Source organism: Condylura cristata, unplaced genomic scaffold (genome assembly GCF_000260355.1).
Source record: "Condylura cristata isolate star-nosed mole 26May11 unplaced genomic scaffold, ConCri1.0 scaffold00025, whole genome shotgun sequence".
Classification (NCBI taxonomy): domain Eukaryota; kingdom Metazoa; phylum Chordata; class Mammalia; order Eulipotyphla; family Talpidae; genus Condylura; species Condylura cristata.
Window position 1 is genome coordinate 6,575,562 of NW_004567126.1, and position 21,556 is coordinate 6,597,117.

At 34.9% G+C, this 21,556-nt stretch overlaps 2 protein-coding genes across 2 annotated transcripts in view; both read right to left on the bottom strand.

Annotated features, from left to right (window-relative positions):
* The window catches only part of LOC101635776 (chromosome unknown open reading frame, human C11orf65), a 28,290-nt gene extending 25,482 nt beyond the window's left edge, over positions 1 to 2,808 (bottom strand). The window contains exon 1 of the mRNA XM_004688766.1: positions 2,719 to 2,808. Within this exon, the coding sequence (XP_004688823.1) occupies positions 2,719 to 2,802 (84 nt within the window). The 5' untranslated portion in view covers positions 2,803 to 2,808. The remainder of the gene's footprint in view (positions 1 to 2,718) is intronic.
* Positions 2,809 to 16,128: 13,320 nt separating this feature from the next.
* On the bottom strand, positions 16,129 to 19,001 carry LOC101636001 (putative methyl-CpG-binding domain protein 3-like 3). Its single transcript, XM_004688767.1, has 2 exons — positions 18,957 to 19,001; positions 16,129 to 16,707 (listed from the first exon to the last, which is right to left on the bottom strand). The coding sequence occupies exons 1-2, from the start codon at positions 18,999 to 19,001 to the stop codon at positions 16,129 to 16,131; spliced, it is 624 nt and encodes a 207-aa protein (XP_004688824.1).
* Positions 19,002 to 21,556: the final 2,555 nt, after the last annotated feature.

Sequence of the window (21,556 nt, forward strand, 5' to 3'; positions counted from 1 at the left end):
GCGCCATGTGGTCACCTCTGGGCAGGCAGGGATCGAACTCATGCGGAAGTGGCTTAAGCTTCTTTGTGCTGTGCTTTAACCCGCTGTGCCACCAAGGACAGCCTACTATAGGTTTTTACCTTTGTGGTTACCATAAGCTTACATAACATACCTTAGTTATAACATAACTTTTCAAGTTGATAACATCTTAACTTCAACAATACACAGAAACTCTATATTGCTAATTCCCCACTCACCATTTAGCCTATTGATTTAAAATTTATAATTTTTTTACTTTGTGTATCCAACATCAAATTATTGTGGTTATAGTTATTTTTAATAATAACATTTATATCCTTATCAGATATGATGAAGAGTCAAGGAATTCTATGCTTCTGTGATAAAACAAGAAACAAAGGTTTAAATAGTCTTTACAGCAGTAAGGTTAACAAATAGAGGAAATAAAGAATAATCATGTGTTACTAGGAGAGAATATTAGCAGAACAGTGGAGAGTAAGTAAAATTAGTTCTCAATGCAGAAGTTAACATATCATTCCTAAGGTTTACAAATAAAAAATGATGACACAAACATATTAGGTAGAAGCATGGAAGTAGCAGAATATCTAAAACAAAATATAGCTAAAAGTGGTTGTCTTTAAGATATGAGGTATAGAAAAGCGGGGTGGGCTAAAAGACTTCTTGTCATTATAAATTTGTCTACATTATTTTACTTGCTTTCAAGAAATGCACATATTATTTTGACAAAAATGTTTAAAATAACAGAAAATGTGAATTTATTTATACTGCTATGCAAATTATCTACCACAAGGGCCAAGAATATATCTTGAATTAAGATCAGATGTATTCTCTTTGTATCTTAGGACTATTTTAATTTGCATTATATTTGAACCAAGACCTTCATAGTTAACTCTTTCAGGGTTTCAAACAAAATAATTTTTTTTTCAGTTCAAATTCTCAATCATGTATGGGATACAATTTTATCTCCAGATACAACTCCTGAGGGATTTCCCTAAGATTCTGTTATTTCTTTTTACTTTACGTTCTTTCTTTCTTTCTTTTTTTTTTTTTTACATTATTTGCTTTTCTTAACTGCCAGATAAAAAATGTTAGGTAATCCACTAATATTTAAAATGAAAGTTTGTGTCAACTTCCTTGCCCCTGATCCCCTGTCCGTTTTCTATGGAGGAGTGTAAGTATTCATGAGTATCCATCCTGTACTTTTGTGTAAGTCTCACATTTTCTGTTGTTCTTACTCTTGAGTATGTGCTCTGTGATCTAAGTGGAATAAGTTAATAAACAGGATTTCTTAGAGAAACTCTAACTAGCAACTAAGCCAGGTGTTTCAACTATTACAAATAAGAGGATTTTACTGTGGAATGTTAAGTCCACACTAGAACTACCTTTCTATTTGAATTCTTTAGGAGAGAAAAATTCTACTTGAATTTTTTGGGAAAGATAAAATGTGGGAAATTCCCCCCTAATAGTTATTATCCACCTACATGCAAATCTCAGTATAAAAGTGATAGTGGAGACAAGAGGCACAGTTATTGAAGCAGAGACCTTCAATTAATCTACTTATCTACAATGTACAAACCAGCTCTTTCACTGGAGTCACTCTTAAATGTGTGTAGGTGAGTCTTTTACATAGTTTTATCCAATAGGATGCCACCAGCCAGTTTTGGTTATCTGAAAATGAAATAAACTGTTTTATATGCTCATGAAATCTCTTCTCTCTGTTATGAGTTAACTTTCTGTATATTGTCATTTCAGTGGGGTTCTGGAGGGTCAGAAAATGAAAATATTTGCTCAGTCTAACTTTTGATTAAAACACATACACATTTGTTCATACACATGACTTTTTTACTGATGTTCCTTCAGAGTAAAGATAGACTGTAAAATGCCCAGCACAAAACTATAAAAATAATAAGTATTTGAAAGTATGTGACTGGTTGGATTTGCTTGTGGGAGGAAAGTTACAGATGATGAAAAAACTTAAGCTTAGACAACAAGTATGCTAATAGAAACTGTCAAAGGAATAGCAGATTAAAAATATCATTTTAATGTTAAAATTAATAAATTTGCCCTGGCATAGATTTTAGGGCTTTAGTGGGCACAAAAGAGGCAAATAATAACTACTTTTGTAAGACCAGACTGATAGAAACAATGCTGTATCAATTCACACAAAATTATCAGGCACAGGTAAATTAGTGCTATTGTCAGAAAGTGAAGTCATTTTAGCACCTGCTTTTCACTCAACCAGTGAAATCAGCTTGGAATACTCTTCACATCAGTGAGACCAGCTCAGGAGAGCAGGATAAGTAACTACCATCTATTAATACACTAACCTACTGTCTACTATCCCACATTAAGTCCTTAAGAGTAGATACACAATAAATATTTAATGTGTGAATGTACCCTAACACCTGCTCAGAAAACTGATTCCTGAGTCAAGAAACAAAGCCCTTAGGGATGAAAGCCAAATGAGCCTATTGACAAGAGTCACTGTCTGAGTGCTCGGCCTAGATCACGAACTCAGAAAGTGTTGTAAGGCAACAAGAAAATTCATGGTAACTTTTTGAAACTTGAAGATGCCTGTTTTCAAAGCAAGGGTATACAACTCTGTGACTATACTAAGCACAAATTATATACTTTTAATAGGTTAATCTTATAAAATACAAATTATGTTAAAATAAAGCTAACAGAATGAAATAAACTCACAAGGAAACTTCTCCAAGCATTCTGAATGACCCTGGCAGCTTTATCCCTCCTTTTAAATTCTTTTAGTTTCTCTTTCCAAGGCATTTGGAAGTCCTAAAAGGAAAGTCAATAGTATGTTTAAAATTATTTTATGTGCTTGACACTGCAGCACAATTTCCCGGCCAGAGAGTGACCCACATGGCATGGCAGACCTTGCCTGACCTGCCTGCTGCTCCCCTCAGCAGTGTATTTCAGTAAATCTGCCCGTTCTGCTCCCCACTCTGTCTCTGGTGAATCCTCCCCCCCCCCGTACCTCTCACTGTACCCCAGTTCTGTAAGCATAAACAGATTAAAAAAATTATTTTATGTGCTGGATTATGAAACTATCACTAGAACTTTGATTTTCACTCTTGGAAATCAAAGTCTAGAACTTTGATTTTTAGTCTATGAAATAAACTTATAAAGTGAAGGAAATTGTAAAAGTGCAATTTTGTATCTAAATAATTATAAAAATTATCACTGATTATTGATTTCCAAATATTCCAATTTCTTTTTTCCTTACTTCCAACAATAATCTGCCTAGCAGATTTCACTAGTATGCTTATAATAGAGATAAGAAGACTGAGTTCAAGGTTTAAGGTCAAATAGTAATTAAACTGTATTGAACCAAATTCTGTTTGTATTGAAAGTCCAGGACTTTCCCTATGTCATTTTATGATGTCTCATCAACACACAGAGACAGAGTAAAATCTACAAAATTTCCCAGACTCCCTAAGCTCAAATTACAAATGATTATATTTTTCTTTTTATAACTCTTAAATGCACTAAATAATTAGTAAGTCATGTATTGCTTTATAAAAAAAGATAAAACTTGGCTATGAAGTAACAAAAAAATCATTAGATCTAATTAATAATTTTTTAACATAGTAAAGAAATAAATAGGGAAATCAGAAAGTCATCATAATTTGAGTCCTTTAAAAACTTGCAGTAGACACAGAGAATTCTGGAAATATGGCAGAGTAGGAAAACCAGGAACCTGTCTCCCCATCTAAACAATTACTGATACAATCTAATTTAACTCTTTTGGAACTCTGGAGTCTATTGAAGGCTTGCAACTTTCTAACAGATATCTTAGAAGATAAATTGCAGTTAATTTTGGTGAAAATTACAGCTTGTAACCCAACGGCACTTACTCACTCCCTTAGTTTCAACTCAGTGGTAGGTGGGAGATCTTCGAACAACTTTTTCACAGCTTATGAGAACCAGGGTAGGCAAAAAAAGAAAAAATACTTTGTCCAAGTATCTAGGACCAGTACACTGATGCTTGTTTGCTACTTCTGATCAGCAAAAAGGAAGACAGCCATTGTTGTTGCATATTTCTCCACTGTTTTCAAGACATTCTCTGATTAAAATGACTTACAGGATTTATAGATTGATGCCCTTTCCTCCTGTACATTTTTCTCCCTCCATTTTGGAATTCAGAATTTCAAGAAAAGGACATTCCAAAACAGTCATATATGTAGAAAAAAACAGAAAGTGAGTAGACATGCCCAGAGAAAGGCAGTTTCAGAGAAGGCCTGAGAAGAGCTTAAGTTTAAAATTCAGGTTGACCCTGGCACACATACTAAAAGCCTACAACAATCAAAAACAAAAATTAAATTCTGGCCAAGGGAGAGAATGTGATTACTAAGACATCCAGTTTTCAACAACAACAATAAACATATCATGAGGTATTCAAAGGAATAAAAAGGTATGACCTATCTAATGGAGGGAAAAAAGTCAACAGAAACTGACTTTGAAAAATACTTGATGATCTACTAGAAAAAGACTTTAAAACAACTATTCTTAAATATGCTCAGAGAAATAAAGGAAGACTTTGATAAGATCAAGAAAGGTATGGAGGAGCAAAATGAAAAACCTATAAAGAAAAAACCCTAATTTAAATTGAAGAGAAATTCTAGAGGTGAAAGTCTAATAATTGAAATGAAATGAAAAATTCAGTAGAGTGAGTCAAAGCCAGAAAAATCTAATAATTGAAATGAAAAATTCACTAGAGTGATTCAAAGGCAGATTTGAGCCAGCAGAAGAAATAACTTTGAACTTGAAAACAGAACAATAGAAATTGTTGCATTTGAGGAACACAAAGGAAAAGATTGAAGAAAAGTGAACATAACCTAAAACCTGTGGAAAATCACCAAGGAGAAAAACATATACATTCTGAGAATCTCAGGAGGAGAAGAGAAAGAGAGAGATGCTGAGGTAAGGAATAATGGCTAAAAACACTCCAAATCTGATGAATGAGATGTTATAAACAACAAGAAGCCTAGCAAATCCAAGTAAGCTGAACTCAGAGATTTATACACTGAAACACTTTACAGACTTTTGAAAGTCAAAGATAATCTTGAAAGCTATATGAAGTGACTTGTCATGTACAAGGGATTTTTAATATTTATCAGCAGAGTTTGCATCAGAAACTTCTGAGACCAGAAGTCAGTGGGATAAAATATTCAAATTACTCAGAGAAAAGAGCTATCAATGAAGAGTCATATATTTGGCCAAAAAATCCTATACATGGAAAAACTAACACATCTAAGATAAACAAATGTTGAAGGAGTTCATGATCACTCGACCAGCTCTGCAAAAATGCTCAACAGAGTCCTGCAGGGTGAAATAAGAGGACACTCTGTAGTAACATAAAGCTTTAAGAGAAGTAAACATTTTAATAAAGGTTAAGTATATGGTTGTGGCCTTCCTGGTGGTGCAAGGGTTTAAAAGCACAGCACTGTGGAGCTATCCACAGCCCCTGCAGCATGAGTTCCAACCCCAGCCAGGGAGGTGACCCACATGGCGCAGCAGACCTCTCCTGTCACACTCATTGCTCCCTCAGCAGTGTTCTTTGTAGATCTGCCTGTTCTGTTCCCTACTCTGTCTCTGGTGAATCCTCTCACTGTCCCTGCACCTCTGGTATATACTGCAGTTCTCATACATAAATAAAAAAATATATCTTTTTTAAAAAAAGGTTAAGTACATGGGTAATTTTAAAAGCTTATTGTGAAACAATTTGTAACTCCATGTTATGTTTTCTATGTGATCTAAGAATTTATATGTATATATTATATATACTTAAATATTAGTCTAAATGCTTATATTATTGGAACTTTGGTTCATAATTACACATACTATTTTCTATATAGTTCAAGAGACTAATGCACTTAAAAAGTATTAGATTTAGGAGGACATTGTATAGTAACAAAAAGTTCAATACAGGAACAAGATATAACAAGAATAAAATCTATGCTTCTAGTAACAGATCAGCAAAATATATGAAACAAAAAATGACGGAAAGAGGGAGAAATAGACAGCTTCACAATAAGATAAAGACGAATTTTCTACTCTCAATAACAGGACAATGAGCAAAAATTAAGTAAGAAGGTAGGAATTGAACAAAGCAATAAACCAAACAGATGTAACAGATATCAATTTAACACTCTACAAATAGCAACAAATTATGCTTTTTTTCTCACCTGACCAGGGGACATTTTCCAGCATATACCATCAGTTTGATCATAAATTAATATATTTTAAAAGGTGGGTATCATACAAAATACTTTGTATAACCACAATGGGAAGAAGTTAGAAATCAACAGCTGAGGTGAAACTGAAAAGTTTACTTAATTTGTAGAAATTAAAAATATACTCTTAAATAACCAATGAATTAAAGGAGAAATCACATGGGAAATTAAAAAACACTTAAGAGAAATGAACACATCATACAAAAACTTATGGGCTGCAACAGAGCAATATTGAGAGTGAAATTTATAAAGACATGCATTAAAAAACTTAAAAAGGTCTTAATATGGCTTTACACCTTAAGGAAACAATAAAACAATAACAATCTAATGCAAAACTAACAGAAGGTGACTGAACAGAGGAAAAAGAAACAGAGACTAGATAATCAATAAATCAATAAAACCAAAACTTTATCTTTGAAGAGACTAACAAAACGGAAAAATGTCTACATGATAACAACTAAAAAAGACTCTAATTGCTAAAATCAGAAATAAAAATGTGGAAGTTACTAACAATTCTAAAAAAAAATAGAGCTATAAATGAGTACTATAAACAATTGTCTGTCAACAAATTTTATAACTTAAATGAAATTTACAAGTTCTTAGTTACAGAAAATCTATTAAGACTAAATATTTAAGAAATAAAAAAACTGGGTAGACCTGTAACTATTAAGGACATTGAATCAGTAATCGACAATTTTCCAAAGAATAAAAGCACTGGCCTTATTGGTTTCAGTGGTGAATTCTACCAAATCCTTTTAAAACTTTTCCAAAAAAAATTGAAAAAGAGAGGACACTTCTAATCATTCTATGAAGACAGCAAAGTAAAAGGTATTACAAAAAAAAAAAAAGAGAGAGAGAGAAGGCTACAGCCCAATGATCACTATGCACATTGACACAATGATCCTCCACAAAAGGCCAGCAAACTGAGTTTGATTAAAAAGATTATACACTATGAGCAAATGGGGCTTATTCCTGGAGTGGTTCAATATATAAAATGATCAGTACAATAGACTAATGGCGAAAAATTATTTCAATTGATGCAGAAAAAATTTCACAAACTTCAAAACCTTTCATGATAAAACACTAAAAACTAAGAGTAGAAGCAAGCTATTTCAGTATAATAAAAGTCACACATGAAATTTTCATAGTAACCATCATGCTCAATGGTAAAAGACTGAAAGTTTTTCCTTTAAGATATGGAGCAAGGCAAGAATGTTTACCTTTGCCAATTCTATTAACTGGAAGTTCTAGACAGAGTAATTAGGCAAGAAAGAGAAATAAAAGGCAGACAAATTGAAATGGAAAAAGTTAAATTATTTGTTCACAAATAATATGATCTTAGATGTAGAAAGAGTCCTTCTAAAGATGTAGAAGCCTAAAGATTCCACCAAAAATATTTTAGAATTAATAAATGAATTCGGCAAAGTAATAGGGTACAAAGACAACACACAAACATCCGTTACAATTTTATACACTAACAATGATCAATCTGAAAAGGAAATTATAAAACACAGTGCTTTCAAGATCATGAAATAAAATGCTAAGGAATTAGTGTTGGCAAACATGTAAAGAAACTGGAAAGTTTTTGCACTGTTGGAGGGAATATGAAAAGGTACAGTTGCTATGGAAAAGAATGACTATACATCCGGAAATTCTAAAATAGAATTATCCTACGATCTATCAATTCCACTTCAGTGTATATGCTCTAAAGAACTGGAAGTTGGATCTCAAAGCTTTATTTTTATGCTCATGTTCATCACAGCATTATTCACAATAGCTAAATACAGAAGTTACCTAAATTAAAAGATGAATGATCAGAATGTAGTGCATACATACAATAGACTCAGTCATTTCACTTATATATTTACAGTAATGACTTCACTTATATATTTATGACTTCACTTATATATTTACAGTAATCAAAATCATAAAGACAGAAAGGAGAATGGTAGCTGGAGGGAATAAGGAAAGAGTTGTTTTATAAGAAGAAAGAATTATGGAGGCAGATGTGATAATGGTCACAATATTACAGCTATTTTTCACATCACTGAACTGTTACTTAAAAATGACCAAGACGGTAAATTTTGTTTTATGTGTATTTTACTGTACTCACAAAAGGTTGCCATAAGTTAAATTCTTATTTTTGATACTTAAATGTTTATTATTCTAAAAAAAAGACCTAATTCAAATGTGAAGATTGATTAGATCAAATCATAGCTGTTCTAATATTGATCCAGTATTATCAGAAAGGTGTCACGCAAGAATTTTTGGTATGCATACAGCAATTTTATTAATTTTTTCAATAGACATATAAAGAACAATTACAAAGTGTATGTATATATATACATATATATATAAATATATATACAGATTGACAGTGGCCCATTGTTTAATGACAGTTCTGCACATAATCTAGAAGCAAGATCACTAAACTGTATAGCTCAAGATGCATTTTAGTTTTCATTCACATGGCTACTTAAGGTGATCTTGGACAAAGAGCTTAACCTCATTAGACTTCAGTTTCATTATTTGTGAAATAAACATACTGAAAAATGAATTCCATAGTTCTATGAATTATATTGTAAAGGACACAAAGCTCCTAAGAAACGAAAAGCAAACCATAAAAGCCCTATACTGTATATAAGGGTTAACGCCGATTTTACTTAATCTGATTTGTTAAAATCAAACATTAATAACTGTCATCCATTTCTTTTATAGTAGCAATGGTTCTGATATGTTTTACCATATGAAAACAGTCCTAAATTAAAAAATTCTGAACTGTTACTTGTAAAATGCTAAATGTGTAAGTTTACATACCTCAAAATCCTGAACTACTTAAACATCTAACACATGGCTACTAATATATGTACATTATGTTTAGAGAGACAAAATCAACCAGAAAAGCTGTTTAACAGATGCCATAGAAAAATTAAAGTAAAACTATTTTACTCAATTTGTATTTTGCATATCTATTTTGTATTTTGCGTACCTAACTATTTTACTCTATTTGTTTTGATAATTTGAATTATTTGAAAGCTTAAGGTAAAGCTATTTTTTCCTTATGACTATTGAGGAGTTCTAAATCTTGACATTCTTAAGATTAGGGATAAAGTACTTTATGGCTAAAGTATGAATAGTATGACTTTTCCCCTTACAAATTGCTTTAATTACCAGAGTTATAGAGATATAGGGTAAGTCCTGTATTCTGTCTGAATAAGACAGACAGGGGTTTAAATCTTAAAGGATTCTACCTCATAGATAGTTTATAATCTTGTATAATTTATTCAAATTTCAGTTTCCTCATATGTAAAACATACTCATAGTATCTAAGAAAATTTTGGGGTTATACCATATAACTTTTAATATTCTCATATTATATGAATACATATGATACATAAACCCATACATATTGTTTAATCAATCTTCTCTTCAGACAGCCAGCAACATTATTTATTGATCACCTATTCTTTGCTAGAATTGGGGCATAGCAATAAACAAGAAAAATTGTGTCTTTCCTAAGAGAAATTACACTGCAGGGGGATGACTGAGAGAGTAAATATGTTGAACAAATACACAGGTAAGGATGTTGACTTGACAGCATCTAACCTTCACCCTTCATTATAGGAGATATAGGAAGCAAGTGTGCACAGGAAGACTGGGTGAAACTGCTTTAAAAAAATTATTTAATCAAAGTGATCAATAAAACTGATTGAGATGTATCTACATAGCCAACTAAGAGGGATTAAAAACTCCAATTTAAAAGTTTCATTTGGAAGACTCATCCCAAAAAGTAAAGAAAGTGAAGAACAGATAAATAGCTAAGATTACATCAAACTAAGAAGCTTCTGTACAGCAAAAGAGAAAGTAATCAAAACAAAGAGACACCCTACTGATTGGGAGAAAATTCTTGCGCTCCACACAACTGATAAGGGACTGATCATAAAGATCAACAAAGAACTGAAATGACTCAAGAAAAGCAATAATGATCCAGTCAAAAAAATGGGCAGAAGAACTTAAAAGGCACTTCTCCAAAGAGGAAATGCACATGGGCAGCAGGCTTATGAAAAAATGTTCAACATCCTTCATAATCGGAAAATGCTAATTAAAACTATAATGAGATACAACCTTACACCAGTAAGAATGGCACATATTAAAAAAAAACTAGCAACAACAAATGTTGGCAAGGATGTGGAGAAAAGGAACTTTCCTATACAGCTGGTGGGAATGCAAACTGGTCCAACCACTATGGAAAGCTGGATGGACATTCCTCACACTACTAAAAATGGAGCTACTGTTACAGGGCAACCCCACTATGAAATGAGTTGCCTGATTGTAGGTCCTCACCTGTGCGCTTAAAGTGACTAATAACAATATTCAACTGCAGACACACACAGAAATGTTAATAAAAGATTTATTTACAAAAGTAGGGGAAATGAAGAAATTAAAATATTTCAGGGAGAAAAAGTAGGTGACAAATTGGTATTGAGTCCTACCAGTTCCACCAACCTGGATTCCCAATGGTACACAGAGAGCAGGAGAAAGCCAATAGCCAAGAGGAGCAGGAGCAAGCAATTGAAGAGCAAAAAACCAAGAGTACCCCAAAGCCCAGATATCCAGTTAAGCCTGACTGCTTAACTCCACCTTCAGATCCCAGTAACCCTCCCTTCTGTGATGATGAGATTTTTAGTTTCCTGAATTTTAATGGCTGTGGTCTGGAGTGGGAGTGGAGTTCACAAAACCTGTGGAATCCTTTAGGGCATTCTTTCCCCCTAACATTACCATATGACTCAGGAACTCCACTCCTAGGGATCTACCCAAAGGACACAAAAATATTAATTCAAAAGAAACCTCTATCACTATGTTAATTGTAGCACTATTTATAATAGGTAAGACTTGGAAACAACCTAAATGCCCCAAAAGATGTAGTCTATATACACAATGGAATACTATACAACAACCAAAAGATAAAGGAATGCCATTCACAGCAACATGGATAGAGCTAGAAGGGATTATGCTCACTGAAATAAAGAGAAAGAAAGAAAAATATCAGATGTGGCCCTCCCTGGTGGTGCAACAGGTTAGGACACAGTGCTGCAAGCTAGCCTCAGTGTTAGTTTGATCCCTGGCCCCAGAGGTGATCCATACGGTGCCACAGACCTCTCCTGGCCCACCCACTGCTCCCCTCAGCAATGTACTTCATTGATCTGCTTGTTCTGATCTCCACTCTATCTCTGGTGAAGCTTCTCACTGGCCCTGTACCTCTGGCCTGTACCCCAGTTCTATATGCATAAATAAATAAATCTTAAAAAAAAAAAGCCACTAAGGCTGCAGAAGTCCTTTAAAAAAAAATCAAATGCTTTCATTTATAGGAGGAATATAAGGTAACCAAATAAGGCATTAGGGAACAAATAATAACAATAAAAAACAAAATAAAAATAAACAACTATAATTCAGAGACTATGGTGATGGTGCATGGATGAACTGGTGGTGGAAATTCTATGGAAACTACACCTGAGAAAAGAAAGCAAACATTGTAAAAAAAAAAAAAAAAAGAACAATGATGTAAGATATATAAATAAATATACTAAATTATATGTGTATTATATGTAAATAAATATATGCTAAAATAATTTGTAATAAAAATGTTTTATCTGTGCACAGCAGGCCCCATCTCACTGACTGCTGCTTTTAGTAGTGTATTCCAATAAATCCAACTGTTCTGTTCTCAAAAATAAATAAATAAGTAAGTAAAAGTTTTATTGGGAGGGGGGAATCAACATCAGGTCTTGGCCTATTGTTATGAGATTGTCTGGAGTTAAGAAAATGGAATCCAGACTAAATTTATAAATGAGTAATCTATGTCACTATTAAATTATGAATAGTAAAAAATGTGATAATATCTTCCAGTATTGAAAATTATCTGATATGGAATTAAGTCAATCACAGAACTGAGGAATGATAAAGTTCTACATATTTCAAGAATGTGATAAATTGTGTCAGATGTTGATGGCGGGTCAAGTAAATTGAGAATAAAGAATATGATTTACCAGATAAATCACTGGTGACTTTGGTAAGTGGAACAGTTACCAATGGTTGAGGAAGTAAGAAAGGTAAGACAGCGTGCATAGTAATAAGTCTTTGGAGAGATATAAGGAAGCAGAGATATGGGGGGAGGTAACTGCTGGGCAAACTTCTCTCTTTTTTAATATGGGAGGTATTAAGGCATGTAAGATGTTGGTAGGTATGATTCAGCAGGGAGAGAGAAGAGAGAGGTCAGTGAGCAAGAGAGGGATGAAGTGAACATTAAGTATTTTGAGTAGTCTTAAAAGAATACAATTCAGAGGAGAGGATTGAGATAGCTGTTGGCCTTAGGTTTAAAAAAAAAAAAGCACTGATTTTATACAATTACTATGAGGCTCCAACTAAATTAACCAATGTGAGAACATTTCATATGCTGTCAGAAATTAAAAAGGATTATCAAACTCTGCCAAGGGAATGATGGAACTTACTATATCCAGATTCCACTTGCAGGTTCACAATTACTTTCATTAATTTATCCTAAATCAAGGGTAACTTTCACAATAATCATGATTCCACTGATAACTTTTTAGGCTTCATAAAAAAAAAAAAAAGCCTGCAAATTGTTTGGATCCTCAGTTTGCCCTACTTTAAAAGTTGGAAAAGAGTAGTAAGATTAATTTTCTGGGACAAGAACCTATACTTCCTATTTTTGTTTCCCCTGTTAAGTTTTCGTAGACATATAAATGTGTCTTGTGATATTTACTACTTTTGTAATTCTCTTTTCCTTTCCCCCTATGGTTCTTTAAGGGGAGAGGAGGGAAAACAAGCACTAACCTACCCCTTGAGTGCAAATCAAAGCCACAATGAGCTACCACCTCACAACTGGGATAACAGCTCGTATCATAAAGACCAGAAACAAGAAATATTGATGAGGATATGGAAAAAAGGGAACTCATACAAACTGTTGGTGGGAACGTAGACTGGTCCAGCACCTATGGGACAGTATTCAGCTATTTAAAAAGAAGAAGAAGAAGAAGAATGAAGAATGCTCGCTAACCCTAACAAATGGGTGGAACTACAAGGGATTACACTAAGGGAGATAGATCAGGAGAAAGACATACCATATGGTGTCACTGGTACGTGGAATATAGAGAAAGAAAACAGAGTTAGTCACTATTAAATTATGGACAGGAAAAAAACTGACATCTTCCAGTATTCAAATTTATCTGATACAGAAATAAGTCGATCACAGAACCAAACAAATAACAAACCCTAGAAATGGAGGTTACCAAAGAGGGAGAAAGAGCAGAGACAGAAAAGAGTGGAGGGGGTATGGTTTAGGGCTCTGACTTCCAGGTGATCCACCTGAAGGGGATGACCTGTACCTCTAAATCATATACAACATTATAAATCAATCTTGCTTCCGCCCAAAAAACCAAAAACCAACCCCCCCCCATCCAATTGTTTCCCTTTCACTATCTAAACAATGAAAAGACCAAAAACTATTTTCATGTATGGACATAAGTCCAGAAAAAAATGTGAGGTAGATTAAGGAGTATTTCTTACTGGACTTGAAGGTTTAGGAAGTCATATCTGGGCGGAAGGGACGAAGTGGGAGCTGTCAGAGCAGCCTGGGCAGAGACAGCTTTTCAACCGTATCAATGACGTTCAAGTCCTGGCGGAGTTAATTCGAGTCAAAAGTGACCCAGAGGTGGAGATCTAGTGGCCATTTGGAGATACAAAGGTCCTTGACCCAAGGGGACATAGGGCCCAGATCTCCCAGCCATTGGGTCTTCCGGGCCCTTACACACCACAGGCACAGACCAGGAGCTACAAAGGCGAGCCACAGCGGGCAGGCGAGGGAGACCAGTCTCCTCACCTGCCAATGGTCGCCACTGCTCAGCGCGTTTCCCAGTAACGCTGCAGACGGAAATGACGTAAATCTAGTCCAGATCCCCCTCCCTGCACAACTCCCTGAGCCCCTTGTCTTTGAGCTTTCCACCATGTTCTCTGGGAGTGGAGCGATCTAAAGCCAGAATATAGATGACAACTGGACCTTTTAGAGATGGACAATCACTGTGAATATCAATGACTTGGAAGCTAAGGGTTTTGGAAACTAAAGTGATATTTTGTGAAATTGGCCTCAAAATATAATATCCAGCCACATCAAGCAAGGACTTTTTATAGAGATGTTGGAGAAATATAGTGAAATCTTTTACTGTTTCTATGTTGGTGCTGGGCTTTTTGTATATGGCATTTATTACACTAGCTGTTTCATCATTTCAGGGTTAGGGAGTAAAATTTCTTTAAGACATCAGAAAAGAGGTTGGTACAGCGGTGGTGCAACCAATTATTTTTTTCACTTAACATCAGGAACCCCTTTTTAGACTGCATGTCCCTTAAGTTTGGTGTTCCTGGGTACCTTAGCCGTATACTAAGACTTAGTGATCTAGTGCAAGTCTCTCCCTCTGACTTCTGTGACCTTGCGGCTGTATTCAGATTGGGCTACTCTCCACTGGAAAGCCAGGAGCTAGAAGAGATAAAGGTTGGAAAGCAAAGCATTTTCATGAGCCAATATCCTGAGAAGAGAGGATTGAACTACCTAAGATGCCACCTCAATTACAAAGTCAGTAGAGGGGTATTTAGAGGGAGTGAGGAATGTAGTCTCTATGGATTCACAAACAATTAGCTTTTCTTTGACGTTGTCTTCAGGTAATAGGGCATTAATCTCAACAGGGCTGGGGGCTGTTTTGGGGGTCTGGGGCTGGTTTGAGTCTGGGTCATCATGATCTTATGAACATTTGCCTTTACTTACTATTGTAATAAAACCTGTTTTGTTTTAAGGAAGTTAGAGAAGGAACATTTTAACGTAGTTCATTATCTCCTAAGGGCTAGCTAATTGGGTAACTGGAAAAACAAGTGAAAAAGCAAAGCACTTTATTGACAAAGCAGCAATTTACAATCCAAGGAAGGGAATGGATTGCTAGCAAAGGCCAGCAAGTTCAGCCTCTGGGGATGCAGAGAGCCCCCTCTTTCAACAAATAAACCTTTATTCCGCATTTTTTCCTCATTACAAACAGAATTACAGTATTTATTGAATAAAGTGTTTATAAATAAAAAATGTATTGTTTACTGAAAAATTATGATACACCTTATGCTGACAGGACAAGTTTCCTGGACTCAGGATCTGGTATCAAAAAAAAGTCAATTTGCCTGCTGCCGGAATCTCTCAGGGTACAATGTCCCCAGTAACATTTTCTCTGAGGAAGATAAGGTGAAACCTATTGTTAATAATTGCCCAGGAAGTTTGTAGATAACAATTAAGGACATAGCAACACAATTGTATAAATTTTGTAAAATGTGCTGTGTCTGAGTGACCATAAGAAAATGAGAAAAAAATGTTATGTTAAAATTAAAAAAAAATAGAATAAAATAATTTATATGGTATAAACTTAGTTTACCAGTTTAAAAATAAGTTCTTTCAGAATATCGTTTCCTTGAGTGCAAATAGATGTTATAGAAAAAAACACTAAATAATCCCTCAAGATGAATTACCTCTGTAGAATTTAATATAAAAGTGAATAAACATGGTAAACAGAAATTGAATTATCTAATGAAAAGTGAAGTTCTCCTTGTTTGTCAGATGAAACCAGACCTCACATCACAAAGCCATCCACTTTTGTCTCTTTGTATTAATAAAATAACAATTTTAACATAATAAAGCATCATAGTCCAGAGTTAGAAATAGACCCAAGTAAAACTACAGGTGGCTTAAGGTGAAGTGACTCTCCAAGGGTCACACCATTGAACTTCTTCAGCATGATTTTCCATTTTCCTACTAGTTCTCAGAAGATCCTTGACTCCTGGCTCTCTCTGTCTCCATGGCAAGACTGTCTGCCCTCAAGGCCACAGCTAGTCTCTCCCTTGCTTTTTTCACTTCCAGAGACTGTTTGCGAATATCTCCAGCTGTTACTGGTTGACTGTAGTGGGGTTGTGGGAGATAGAGACCCACTCCTGGGAGTAACTCTACCCAATTTGATGACTGTGCTGTGCTGCTCTCAGGGCTGGTGTATAGAGATTCAGGACTACCACTGCCCAGGAACTCATGAACATTTTTAAAGGTATTTGTGAAATCCAAAGTACTCAGAAGTTCTCCTTCACTACTGCAGGCCTGGAGTCCCTGCAATCTCCTATATGCAGAGATTTGCTGGGGCTTCTTCAGGGTCTCCTCATTTGTATCACACCTGACTTCATTGCCGGGATGGGAAATTATCCTGGTGACTTGCTTCTTGAAAATACAGCTGGTGAGTCTTATAGGAAATGTACGCCTTTCACGATGTCTCCGTTTGGTCTTGGCTACATGGATTCGTCTTTTCTTCTCTAAAGTCTGGGACATCATAGGTCTTTTGAGCCTCCCCTTTGAAAACAAGGTGAGATGAGAAATTTGAATAAAGAGGTAAGATTCAACTATGGAAAATGTTGTCAGGTCACTTGGATCTTTCAACATTCTATACATTTCCAGAAGGCATAGATCTTATATTTGCACTGTGCTTCACCTCATCTGCAGTTTTAAAACTCCGTTTTCTGGATCAACACAACAAACCCTGGAGTAGGGCCAATTTTTTGCATATCTAAGTAACCCCAACTGCTGCTGCTACTGTTGCTATAAGTACTGCACATTCAGACATCAACAAACATGAACCGAGAACAGAAAGGTCAAGGTCATTGTCCATTATCAGTTACTGGTCATTTCTCTTCACTATCCTCATTTAGCATATTTCTCTTCCCATTCTTGTCAATGCCAACTACACACATGTGAGCCCTCCCTGTATCACCAATATTTGGACACAGGGATCAGATTTTTTTATTTTCTAAGATTTCCAGTTTGTGCTTTTTTACTATGCTTTGGCATACAGTCAATTTTCATAATCCTTTACTTCCCTATCTCCATTAAAAATCACCTTTCGATACTCCTTTGCACATCAAAATCCTATCTTTACTCAAGGATTCTCTTGTTCATAAACAAAAAACTCAGAAACACCCTATTCTCATTACAGAATTCCAATTTTTTTTGTACAAAATCCTCCACTGTAATTTTATTTTACTCCCAGACTCTTTTCCTTAGCTCCTTCTGGGCTCTAATTTGATTCATCTTTCATGTGAGTTCTTTCTCATGTTTGTTCTACATCCTTATCTTCTTCTAGTTAATCATTCATTCCCCTGATTTCAAATGAATTAGTGCAGACCTAACTTCAGGCCAGAGACTTAAAATACCCAACTGTCTGCTCACCACATCAGTGATAACATCAATGACTCAGCTCACAGAGATAAGAGCCCCAAGCCAGTTAGCTAGTGCCCAAATAACTTTCCCCTGTAAATGTCCCCAATATTCACTGTTGGTCCTTAGATCCTGTCTACCTCTGAGTGTCATTCTGGACACCATGCCTCCCCAGTCTTGTATCAGGGAACCATCCATTCACTGGCCTGAATCCAAGAAAAGTCTGAACTTTATAATCATTCTTGCCACCTTTCAGATTTCCTACAAAATATTTCCATAGTTGACTTGCCAGCTCAAAATATTTTTAAAAAATTGCATCTTATTTTTTAAAGAATTACTATTTTTCTAATGGTTCTTTTTAAATTTAATATTCAATGAAGAGATGACTTTCATAGTTTACCTTGTCATATTCATTTATTGCTTCAATCTTAGGAGAAATTGCTTAATTTATTGAAAAAAAAACCCTTTTGAAATATTTTGGAACAAATTTAAACAACTACCATTATATAATGATATAATCTCATTTGTGGTATAATCCAATAAATTGTCCATGCCTAGTATTTCAAATCTATTCTCTGTAATCCATTATAAGGTCACAAGTAATGTTTTAAAATGTAAATGCAATAAAAGTACATTTACTTTTGAATTTCTAATTTCTGTCTTCAGAAGACTTTAAAAAATAAATTGCACTTATATTGTTCTGCCAAATTATTAATAGCTTCCATTTCATTACCCAAGATGACGGGAATCTTATTTGTTCCTCCCATTTAGAGTGCCTAATCTATGCCACATTGTGTAATAAATCCTTTCATCCAGAATTTAATTTAACAAAGTCATTTCTCCTGTTTATTTAAATCTTGAAGAAAGAGTCAATTGCATTATTGATTGTCTAATATAATGTTAGGTATAATTAAATGCTGTGATAATCACTAAGGCAGACACACAGAGAGAATGAAAAGAGGGAGGGATAAAGGAAGACAGGTAAGAAGGAATATAGAAAAAAAAAGCTATAATTATTGTTAAAAAGATTAAATAAGGACTGATGACGGATCTAAATGTATTTGATCAGAGAACAGAATTTTAAGAGAAGACCATATACATTATCAATAAAGCATTTTCTATTGAGGGGAAAATTTAAACAATGCAGGGACAAACATTACTTCCCATTCTTAGGATGTTTTTAGTGAAAATAAAACAAAGCATCTGTCCCAGGATCCCAGAAGTTTCATATACAAAAACGGTGATACCTTAAACATTAAAAAAAAAACAACACTAACATCTAGGAAGAAATAAAGTTTTAAGACCTACTGTCTTCTCCCTTCAAGAGGTTTCCCAGGCTGAAAATGTAGACAACTGATCAATCTTGCTGTAAGTATTTCCACACTTACCAGAACAGGCTGCCTTGGGAAGCTGGTTGATGCAGGCTCTTCCATGGCTGCAGGGTTGTTCTTCTGGTCCCAGTCCTGTGATGCAGACAGTAGGTGGCTTTCTGGAAAAGGTAGTACTTTCTGCCTTCGATTCCCCTTTTATAGAGGAAGGAAGTGGATAATCCACTTAGTGGATAATCCTTTCAGTGGGTAATCCAGAAGAGGCATCCAGTCTCATATTAATGGGATTCCTAAATCTTTATGTGGAGTTACTGACACTATCACATATTGTCACAAATGAAAAAAAAAACAAACAATACATTGGCATGGAAGGTGCTGATAGTTTTTATTTCTATTAATGTTTTCTTCATTTTTAATAAAACATTAAAACTATAAATACAGTCTATAGAAATAACAAAAGTTTCTGTGTACAGAAATCTCCATACAATTTATTCTTGAATAGGAAAATTTAGTGTTTAATTATCAATATGTCCAGTTTACTAAGTTATTAACAAAAAAACTGGCATCTTTGGGTTTAAATTTTCCCTAATTACTTGTAAATTTGAGATTATTTCAAACATCTTAGTCTTTTCTTACCTTTTAACCCTTTTAATGTTCCTTTAATCTCTTTACCTCATTGACTTTGATTAAACTTTTATTATTCCATTATTCACTTTATAAAATTGTTACAATCGTGTACAAATCTTTGTGTGATTACTCTAATGACTAAATCATGAATTTTTTAATTAATACAGTCTAATAGAAATTACTTTTAACTACTTCCCCAATTTCTAATATCTTCAAACACTTTCATCTTTAGTGTTCACTACTTTTGTGCTATTATTCTCATGGATTTTAGTTCTACATATATTTTAATCTTTATGAGACAGTTCTAGACTGTTTTATGAAACAAAATTCATTTCTATCAATTTATAAATTATCCATTCCTTTCCAGTTCATTCCATCCACATTCCTGGTTTCCAATACTGGACTAAAAAACTAACGCTAATATTTTTTTTTCTAATTCAACTGTGTTAAAAATGAAGTATTTTACTTTGGGTTTTCCTTAAGAAATCTTAATTTGGGGCAATTCTGTTTTGGATTGTAGAATTCTGGTTTGACCAGAGATTTACTTTAGCTCTTTGAAATGTGTTCTGATGATAATTTTTATCTACTATGTTTATCTATCCAGCACCAGTGAAACATTTTCTTGCTTATTGGGTGGCCTTTTATGTTCTTAGAAATTTTTGTCATATTAACTTTGTTTTTTAGACCTGGTGTAACTCCTTTATGTTTCCTGTATATATACTTTTATTTATTCAGAAGAGGCAATCCTTGAAAAACCCCAAAGACAGCTGGTCAAACTGTCAAAGTCCAGTGTGTTAAAATCTCCAGATGCCACAAAAACAGTACCAGGATATAGAATTAGCACAGTCGCTGTCCACTTCAGCTCCATTGGGGTGGATTTTAATTTCCAAAAGACTAAACTGTTTGAATCTTTTATCAATTAATTGCCACCTTTGATTGGGAGATATACTGCTAGATGGAGTCTCTGAAAACTTATCTTAAAAGAATAAATGATGCTGAAACTGTGGACGTGAGGATTTTCAGTATTGGAACAAATCCACAGACTAAAGTGAAGGTAGATTAAGACTTTAGTTTTGGTTATTTCTAGCTTTTCTGGGAGGATGGCGATTCCATAAAGCTCAAACTTGTTCTCACACTGCTCCTTTTGTACATATCCCCAAGTTTTAAGGTTTAAAATCCAGTCACCATTGGCTGTAACAGACGACTTAGCCATAAATCACTGGCTGCAAGAAAGAGCCATAAGATTTGACTTTCATTCATCCCTAATGAGAGTCATTTCCTGGTGACAGCCTCCAGGTATGGCGATGAGGAGAAGCTCTGCACAACAATCACTTCGTTGTCCTTTATGCTCCATCTCTTCTTGTGCCCACCTCAGAAACACCCCCTGTAAAATTGCTCCCCCTCTAGCTTTGAAAACATTTGCCAATTTTTTTTAGCAAGGGATTCTAGTTCAAGGACTGAAATCTGCACCATTTGTACTCCAGAAAGAGTTCCGTAAAGAAAAGACTTAGATGTTGGTCCAGATTCCATGCAAAACCATTTTAAACAAAAACTGATCCAATTTGTTTCCATTTTGCCCAATAGCATCTTGAATTCATTTTTCCCCCTCTAACCTTTACTATTTAAAGTTCCATTCATTTTCATGAAACTTGTTCCCTCAGAAATGCTAGCTGCAACAGCTCTTTTCTTAAGAATTCCATGCAGGGGCCCTCCCTGGTGGCACAATGGGTTAAAGCACAGAACCATGAAGCTTGCTGCAGCCGCTTCACCTCAAGTTAGATCCCTTGTGAGGGAGGTGACCCACATGGTGTGGCAGACCTCTCCCAACGCTCCCACTGCTCCCTCAGCAGTGTACTTCATTAATCTGTCCGTTCTGCTCCCTACTCTGTCTCTGGCGAATTCTTAGTGTTGGCAGCTGGGCGTCTCAACTCATCCTTTCACTTCTTGTGTAGGGCTTCTTTTGCCCCTGGTCTTGTGTTTGTGCTAGTTGTCCAGAGCTCGGTGCTGTCTGGAAAGAACTCTTTTTTTTTTTT